Source organism: Vicugna pacos, chromosome 23 (assembly GCF_048564905.1).
Source record: "Vicugna pacos chromosome 23, VicPac4, whole genome shotgun sequence".
In the NCBI taxonomy this organism is placed as follows: Eukaryota; Metazoa; Chordata; class Mammalia; order Artiodactyla; family Camelidae; genus Vicugna; species Vicugna pacos.
The window spans coordinates 19,012,379-19,022,232 of record NC_133009.1 but is presented as its reverse complement, the minus strand read 5'-3'; the positions used below and the strand labels follow the sequence as shown (position 1 = coordinate 19,022,232).

General features: G+C 39.8%; 1 protein-coding gene across 1 annotated transcript in view; it reads right to left on the bottom strand.

Moving 5' to 3' along the window:
* Positions 1-2,035: 2,035 nt before the first annotated feature.
* The window catches only part of SPMIP3 (sperm microtubule inner protein 3), a 23,402-nt gene continuing 15,583 nt past the window's right edge, over positions 2,036-9,854 (bottom strand). The window contains exons 4-5 of the mRNA XM_006198808.3: positions 9,483-9,655; positions 2,036-2,226 (exon numbers count right to left, since the gene is read on the bottom strand). Coding sequence (XP_006198870.1) covers positions 2,135-2,226; positions 9,483-9,655 — 265 coding nt within the window. The 3' untranslated portion in view covers positions 2,036-2,134. The remainder of the gene's footprint in view (positions 2,227-9,482; positions 9,656-9,854) is intronic.

Here is a 9,854-nt window from a genome sequence, read left to right as displayed (position 1 = left end):
TCAATCCGAAGATACAAATAGGTTGAAAGTGAAAGGATGGAAAAATATATTCTAATATCACACAAAATAGGTTGAGTCAAAACTATTACAGGAGACAAAAGACATATATTGATAAAAGAGTCAATTTATTGAGATGTAACAATTATAAACATGTTCTCACCAAACAACAGAGTCTCTAAATATATGAAGCAAATGTTCACAGGTTTGAAAGAAGAAATAGTTCTCCAATAATAATAAGTGGAGGCTTCAATACCCTACTTTCAATAATTTATAGAATAGTTAGACAAAAGATCAATAAGGAAATAGAACCACACCATAAACCAGCTAGACCTAATAGACATTAATAGAACACTATATCCAAAAATAGAATATACCTTCTTCTCAAGTGTACGTGGAACATTTTCCAGGACAGATCATATGTTAGGTCACAAAGCAAGTCTCAGATTTAAAAATATTAAAATCCTACAACATATCTTCTTTGATCACAATGGCATGATGCTATAAATCAATAACAGAAGGAAAACTGAAAAAATCACAAATATGTGGAAAGTCAAAATTAAACAGATTAGAAGAAATCACAAGGGAAATTAGAATATACTTAGAGATGAATGGAAACAAAAGCACAACATGCCAAAACTTACATGGATGCAGCAAAGGTAGTGCTCCATAGTAAATTTATAGTAGTAAAAAGAGATCTCAAATCAACAACCTAACTTTACCCCTTAAGGAGCTAGAAAAAGAAAGTAAACTAAACCCAAACCCTGTAGAAGGATGGAAATAAAAATTAGAGTGGAGCTAAAATAGAGAAAATCGATGGTATCGAAAGTTGGCTCTTTTTTTAATTTGAGGTTTTTAATTTTTTCATGTCCTAGGTAGCAGCGTAGGCTCTTTCATTTGGGAGGGTTCTGGTCTTAAGCTCTGTGAAAATATTTCCTTGATAATTTCTTCTACTCGAATTTTTCAGCTCTGTCTCCAGAATGCTTTTTAGTTAGATGATGGACCTCCAAGATTTATTACTCAATGTCTCTTTCTTTAAAAAAAGTCATTTTCTTTATTTTTTTATTCTCCATAAAGTATTTCACAATTCTCCCCCCAATCCTATCAAATTTAAAATTTTAGCAATCATATTCCTCATTTCCAAGAGCTTTGGAAAGATTGCTTTTTCATGTTTATGGATGTAATTATTTTGACCTATCAGTTGTCAGAAGTTATTTTGTTAGCTTGTTTTAGGTTCCTTTGTGTTCCCTAAATTCTATTCCCTCTGGAATAATTTCTTCTGCTTAATTTGGTCTTTGTCTTTCATGCTGCAATATTTTTCAACTCTCTGGTGATCCTTGGTTGGCTCTTCATAACTAAGACTAAGGAAATGGAGAGCTCTAAGTAGATGTTCTTGGGGAAGTTTGCTAACTGGTATACTGTATTTTGCGGTGTCAAGTAGAGAACCAACTAGTATGCTGGTGATCCCTAAGGAATAGAATGTAGGATTCTTTGGAATCATTTCATTTCTTTAGAGAAGCACCTCTAGCTTTTTGCCTAAGAAGTTGATGCCTGGTTGTCAGGTTTTCTTTTTGTCAGGATACGGATGTTAACTCTTCTGTATAGAGACTTTCAATTAATTTTTTTTACGAGTCCCACATCCCACTACAGCCCTATGCCATATCTGGGTTTCTGCATCCTGAACACCTTCAGGGTCTGTGATGCTGCTAATCTTCCTCCTTGGCTACATCCTCAGGTTCTTCTCTTTCTCCTTCTCCTTCTCCTCCTCCTCCTTCTCCTTCTTCTTTTTTTTTTTTCCAACAATGATGCAATTATTGAGCAGATGCAATTCTTAACTGGTCCCACAAATAACCTTTTAAGTAAGTATAAGATGGTTTGCCAACACCAGCAACAAGACTGGTAGTGGAGCTAAGAACAGGCGACAAGCCTTCTTAAGGCTGATCTTGATACCCTGCCCTAGTCTGACAAACTTAATTGAAAAGAATTTACAGCATGTGAATATTTTAGGATTGTAGTCATCCAGACACACACTTAAAAGTAGTCCTCTTACCATTATTTTAGTCAGAAAGAGCTATATAAAAACGTCAAATATTGTTTTGTTCAAATGCCATGCTATTTTGTTTTTAAAAGCCTTCTTTCAAAGCCACCTCTCTTCACGACAGTAATGCTCTGGCAGTGAATTAAGTGGTCTAGGATTTGCTGAAATGGTGGCTAATTTCTGGTCCCAATCTGGAATTTAAAACAAATAAATTATTTTAATATTACCCACTCTGAAATTTTAACACATTGTCCTTTCAGCAAAAATTGTATGCAGTAACAAAATAATTTACGGGATTTAAGACAAAGGAATATATTCAAAAGATGTAGAGAAAAGAACTTGGTCAAAAGTTTACTTCTCTGCTTCAGTCTCTGATCAAGACATACTATTGAATTATGCCAAAATGTTAATAAAATGAAATAAATTTACATTTTGACATCCTAATTCTAGACACTCCCTCAAAAAAAAAAACCCTCTTTAAACCCTACATTATAAACAGGCCACTTTGGATCATCTTTTGTATTAAACTACAGTTGTTACTAGCCCTAAATTCATACCCATTGGAGTCCCCTCATGTCTTACAACCCCTTGTCTACAATCAGTAACAGTTCTGCTTATCTAAAGGTAAGGTTCAAGGAGCTTGGGTTGAATACTGCAGTCATCACATCTATACCTAATGAACCAAAGACTAGAGCGTTTCAATGATAGAGCTGTAATCAAACTTTATCACATACAGTGCTATGTCCTGTATTAGGTGTGTTACTTAAATTAACCCTATTATTCACAGTAACCCTCAGAGGCTACCGACATCATCACCACCTCAAAAAGATTAATTAACTTGCCCAAGTTTACAGAATTTGTGGGAAGAGCCCACATTTCACCCAGGATTAGCAGGCCCCAAAGTTCCTAATCTTTTCACTGTTCTATTCCACCTTCCACAGCACTTCAACAGCATGGAAAGAAAGAAACATTTCTTGATATTAAGAATGGGTAACATGTTGTTAACCCAGGCATTAAAATCTGCCATCTCTGTAAGACTTTAAAAATCTAATTTAATTAAGTGTGATCTTATCTGTAGTCAGTAACCATGTGACTTCTCGAAGTTTACTGTTGGGTTAAACAGTAACTCTGACCTATAGGGGATTTCATTGTATTCCAGGGAACTATATGAAAGTAGTTCAGAAGTGTTAGGAATACTACTTAACAGCCTTAGTGATCCTTGTTGTAGAAGTTATCATGGAGCTGAATCATATACACATTTAACCAGGTAAATTCTACAATAAATGTTTTGAGACTACACAGCAACATTTTGGGGGGATTCCTTCTGCCATTGCACTTAGTGAGTACATACGTCCACAAGTAGTGGATGCTATCAAGCCTGAACTATACTGTACAGATTTGGGGGCGGGGAATACTATGGAAAGAACTTGTGATATGATTTTTTGGATTTCCTTATCGTTTGACAAAGGGAAATTATTGTTCATGTGGATTTGTGGTGATGGCTTTGAAAGTCATCACTGAAAAATAAAGTGAAGAATTAATTGAGAACCAAAGATAAAATTTAACCAACTTGCTGAAGAATCCCATGTGTTCCAAACACTTTAATGATGTAATATCATTTAATATTATCATTTTGAGCAATTTAAGAAATTTAAATGATGACTTTGATTATATGTGATTAATAGCTTATGCACTGATTTAAGAAATAAATCCCAGTATAAGATGTAATTCTCTTTTATTAGGTTTTTTAAAACAAATATTTATTATGTTTATTCTTGATCAATAATAATAATAATAGCTAACATTTTTGGAGGCTTTTTAATGTTATGTACAGGTACAATGCTAGAGTCTTTAAGTGGACATATCAATTCTATTAGGTAGATACTATTTTTATCCTTTTTGCACGTGAGAAAATGGAAGGTCAGAGAGTCTATGAGTCACATTGCTACAAAAAGCATATATTTTATTTTGGAAGAATGAATTTTTTTGAATTATTTGGCACCAGGTTGCATAAAATCAGGGCAACTTTCATCTGAGGGGCCATCTCACCCTCCCAGGCTCATAACAGAGTCTTCATGTCTTCCACTGTGTCTTGCTCATAATCAGTACTTAATAAATATTTCCTAAATAAATAAGTGAACATCTATGTGCTGAGGAAACATTTTTACTGAGTGAGAATTTCTAAGGTAATAACTATGATCTGTCATGATCTATATAGAATCTGTTCTTCAGTCATTCCCAAATAAGAAATAAGAACTGAACGTGAAATACAAATCATTGCTAATCTAAACATACGCTCTGCCCTGAAAATCTGATGACAAAGACTGGTCAAATGGATAAGATTTAAAAAAAAAAACCAAACTTACCCTTTGATAAACAACCAACAATATTTACTTTATCTTATCCTGTGAAAATCCCTTCCTCCAAATACTCCTCTAAAGAGTCAGTTTCTCAAATTCAACAAAAGCTCAATCCAGTCCCTGCTCCTTTCCCTGTCAAGTGCTCAGATTTGTGGCAACCCTCTGTTAGGTCCCTGGCAGACCAGCCTTTGCCTACTTGATTGATGTTGTTTATAAAATAATTGCCACCTAAGTCTCTCTCAAATCCATCTAAATTTCCCATCATCAGTTGCCTAAACCACTGGTCCCTAACTTGGCTGCACGATGGAATTATCTGGGTAATTTTAAAAGTCACTGATGCTTGGAAACTCCTCCCTCACACCAGGAGATTCTGACTTAATTAGTATTAAGTGCATCTGGATTTTAAAAAGTGATGTAGCCAAGGTTAAGAAACTTCATCCTAACTACTGCAATTACATCCTGACTCTCCATATTCAATTTTTGCCCCACTCTACTCCCTATCCTGCCTGCTTCTTTTCTCCAGTTAGAGTAATCTGTTCAAAATGCAATTTTAATCAAGTTCCCTCCACCCTCCTTAAAACTTTTCACTAGTTTCTCATTAATCTCAGGCTAAAGTCCCCAAACCTGAAAATGGCCTGTGAAGCCCTACTTGTTCTGATCTTGCTGCCTCTCTGGTCACATCCTGCTCCACCCTTATTGATTTCTGTGCTCCAACACATTCACTTTTTTCTTTTAATTTCCTCAAACATGTCATGATCCTACCACAGTGCCTTTGTACATGCTGTACTCCCTGAGAAGCTCTTCCCCCATTCCTTGCATAGTTTACTTTTAGCTCATCTTTCAGCTCTCACCTCATCATTTTTCTGACCTATTATATGCTGCTATAGCACCTCCTGTACTCTGCTTCATAGGACTTATGGCAGGTGAAATTTTATGCTGATTTCTGTGCTGGTTCCCCACCGAAGCTCCTTGAATGTAGAAACTTTGTGTTTATTTCTTTCTCACCTGGTATTGCACACTGACTGGCATATAAGTAGGCTCTCAAATTATTTACTGAAAGAATATGTAAAAATGAGTGAAAATGTACTTGACATCAAATCTATCACCAAGTCCACCTGATGTCACCTCCAAAATGTCCCTGGAACCCATTTATTTCTTTTTCATCCTTCCTGCTGGTCCAAGCCACCATCATCTCTGGTCTCAACTACTAGTTTGGTCTGCACACCCTCCCTTTTGTTTCTCTCCAAACAATGTTTATTTCTCTCTTAACCACAGCCAGACTGACATTTTTTAAAATACAAATCATGTGTCACTCCTCTGTTCAAGATTCTTCCAAGTCTTTCCATTGCTCTTAGAAGAGAATCCAAACATCTTACTGCTCTTATCCTCACTGAAGACCCACCAAGCTACACTGGCCTCCTTTCTGTTCCTCAAACCTGCCAAGCCCTTTCCAGCTGCCAAGCTTTAGCACTTACTGTTTATTTCTCCTGAAATGTTCTTTACATGATTCATTCTTATTTTCCAGGGCTCAGCTAAAATTGTATAGTGGTTTTCCCTGCCTGCACTAATAAAAGTAACCTCCCTTAGCTACACTCATCACTGTTTATTCCCTTTACAGCCCTACTACCATCTAATTTTTTAAAAAAGTGTACCTGGTTATGCTTTCTTTGCCTGTCCATAATGTCAGCTCTAGGAAAGCAGATGTCTTGTTTATCCTGATCACTGTACCCTCGGCAGACAGCACAGAATCTGGTTTGTACTGGGTGTTCACTCAATGACTGAATTGTCTTATGGTTGGTTGCCAGCTTCCAAGGTGGATCCCAATGATTCTTCCCCGCCTCCCGGTATCCCTGCCTTGGGTTCTCCCCTCACACACTGATTCAGGGCTGGCTGTGTGTGACTTTTGAACTTAAGTCTAAACTGATGGCTTACCAGCTGCCTTCTTGAGTAGGTTTCTATGTCTTTAAGCCCCTGTGTCCTCTTCTGCTAAATGGAGTTCATAACAGTGTCTCCTTTGAGGAAGCTATGATGACTCACTGCAGCCATGACTGTGTGTACACATGTGTGAATAAGTCACTGAGCAGAGTTTGGGGCCTATGACAGATATTTTAAATTCTAACAACTATCCTATAATGCAGACTTTGACTCTGCATTTTACAGAGCCACAAAAAGGTTTGGGAAGTCAAGTGTCTTGGCCAACCCCACATAGCTAGAGTGTGCCAGGCCCTTAGGGCCCCCCAAGGCCTGAATCCTGCTCACTGCTTCACTCAGCTGCGTCCTGTGGTCTTGCCACAGCCTCCCAGCTGCTCTCCTCACCTGCTGCCTGTGTCTTCTCCAGCCCAGGCTAAGCAGCCTGACAGACCAGCATCCTCTGATCCTGACTGGGTCACTCTCTTGACTCTGATTGGACCACGGCTCTGGTTGTCCAAATTCAATTTTCCAAACTCCTGCAGCTCCTTTCAGTCCAGGCATTCTCTCCTGCTCTGCCAGTCCGCACTGTATGTCCCACTCCCTGGTCTGCCTTGCCCAGTCAGGCCAGGGTCCTCACGGCTGGGGGCCTCCCTGCTCTCCCACTCCCCACAAATCTCCTCCTCCTCCTCCTTATCCACTGCTCCTGTTACAGTGTTCCCATCTGGGGTTTCCCCCGGTTTTTCACCGTGCAAATCTTTTTTTTTTTACGTTTATAACTTTATAACACAGACTATTTTACTATTGTCAGGAATTGTACTTATGTGGCTTTTTAATACAAAATCACATAGTTACAATTTAAGTAAGGGCTAATCAGCCTTTCACAGACTCTAGTTTTTACCAATAGCATCAAGTTTTCTTTTATCTTTCCTTTTAACACCTTTATTGTGGTATGGTTCCTGTACAGTAAACTGCACATATTTCAGATGTACAGTTTGATGAATTTTGATAGCTGTCCACACCCATGAAACCACCACCACAATCAAGATAGCTAACATTTACATCACTCCCCAACAGGTGCAAATTTTGAACTCCTGATTCATCCCTTCCCACCTGCTTTACCTCCTGGTAACCGTAGTTTGTTCTCTGCCTCCACCATGCAAATCTTATCCGTCCAGGCCCGGTTTAATTCCCCACTGGTGCATGCTGCTTTCCTGGCTCTTTGAGGCCCCAAGTGACCTCATCTTTCAACTTCTGCTCCCCTACTTGGTACTTCATGATTCTCTGATAGTTTGATTATTCCTTCATCTTCCCAATTAGATTGTGAGCTCCCTGTGGCTGAGGTCACAGACTGGACTTCCTTTTACTTCACCCCACCTGGCCCATGTGGGGACATAGTAGACGGTAAATATTACTTTGCTAAACATCCATCTGGTTCTTCAGGTTTGGAAAGAATTAGGAATTGTCTTCTAAAATAAGCAAGGGAGAAACCTTTTGTGTCTGTCTAACAGGATTTTCACACAGCAGGAGAACTGTAATGAAGTGTTTACTATCACTTTGGAAACTAGAGGCTACTTAGATTCCCTCATGCAAGGGAATCAGATTTCACATTGGATCAGTCTTGGTTTTTTTTTTTTTTTCTGCTTATTCTACAGGGACAGGAACCCCACTGACACTTCCTGACCACCTCATCTTTTCAACCTCTCCCCAGCACCTGGCAGTGTCCCCCATCTCACCCCGGCTCCCTTTAACCTCACCTTCCCAGGGTGAGGGACCCTAACTGCTACCATTCTGCCCCTCCTCCTCCAAATGACTTAATCTCAGCCCTCCTCCCCTCCCCTCAGCAACCTCTCTTCTCAGGCTCCAACCTCCCCTCCCCTCCCAGAACCCGGCTTTGCCCTGCTTGTAACCTCTTATCCTGAACTGTCCATCTCCAGCCCCAGTCCCAGCTTCATCTATTACCACCCGTATGCCTGGCTCAGCTCCCCCAAGATCTGCCTTGTCCTGTCAGGTTCCCACTCTTCCTAACTCCAGTTGTGTGCTGCTGCCTTGGGAACTGAATCAGTCCCAGCCCTGCTGGGGAGAAAAGAAGGCAGGGCAGATTCTTCCCATTCCTTATGCCACTCCTCCACACCATCTTTCCACTAGGTTTCTTATTTTTTATTTTAAAAAAAATGGCTCGCTTTAAAGAAAATAGTAGGACAAGGGATGCTCAGCTGTGACAGAGGCTATCCAGCTTAAAGATCAAGCCCAGAGCCTGGCCTGGAGCTAACTTCTGTGTCTGAAATGGCCTGGGTCTGAATTCTGCTTCCATGTATTGCAGGGTGATTTGGGGCTAGTGAATTAACTGTCTCTGCAACTCAGCCCCTGTAAAGTGGGGAGAATACTGTCACTTACCTCAGAGAGCTGTTTTAAGGACAAAATATGTGCCTACCACAGGGTTAGAGCCCTAGAAATATTGGGGTATAGTAATTTAAAAAGTCTGTCAATGAAGTAATTCATTCTGTGACTAAAATTCAAAGCATCAATGACTATAGGTAATTAGATTGATCAATTCACTCATTCATTCGTTCATTTATTTTAATGGCGACACTGGGGATTGAACCCATGACCTCACGTATGTTGAGCATGTACTCTACCACTGAGCTATATCTTCCCCCTGGAATACAGGTAGTCTTTAAACTGCTGTCTGTGTGTACCCCCAGGATCATATCTTGGGGAGCCTTGGGCCCTCAGTCCACTCACACATGCTGCAGCATAGAGAAAAAGGGAATTTGGAGTTTTTGAAACATAACTCCCAACGTTGAATAATTGTCATAAACCCATTTAAAATAGCTGAATGGGGGGAAGGCCCCCTCAGCAGTATGTTTAGTCACAATAACAAATGTGTTGAGTGACAAGAAGGCCCAAGGAGTGGGCAGACTTAGGCTTGCTTCCTGCCGAGAACATTTATGCATTTTCATCCTTGATGTCTCCCGTACAGGGAGCTAGGAAAGGAGGAAGCAGCCCAGGTGTAGATCTCTAAATTCTTCTTTCTGCACCCAAACACACACATACTCCTCTCCCCAATGTGACTGGTCCCAGACATGCTCCCTGAGATGGCAAGATGCTCAAGGGAGATGCTCATCTGTGGCGCAGGCAAGGTTGATCTCAGAGTCAGAGCACTTGATCTGACTTACCAATCTTGTAAAATGGCAGAGAATAGTCTCTTTGGTAAGTGGTTTCTTTATACCATGGTTCAGCAGGCTTTGAATGTCTTCGAAAACAAATATATCTAGTGAGAGTCTGTTGGTCTAATTGAGGTTGATACTGACTTTTTCTCTTGGATGGAATTTCCAAGTCTATGAGAGGTCTAAATGAAAATAGAAACAGCTTGCTGAATACTCATGCAGTAGAAGAAAAACATTCCATTTTTTTCATCAGCTGAAATCCATTCTCCAGAAGTGGCCAGGAGACTACCTAGATAGTCTTGGCAATACCCCATAACTCCAAGGCTAACCCCAGCAAAGTTGTCAGTAGGTGGGATTTCAGGAATTTCAGATGCCTGTTCT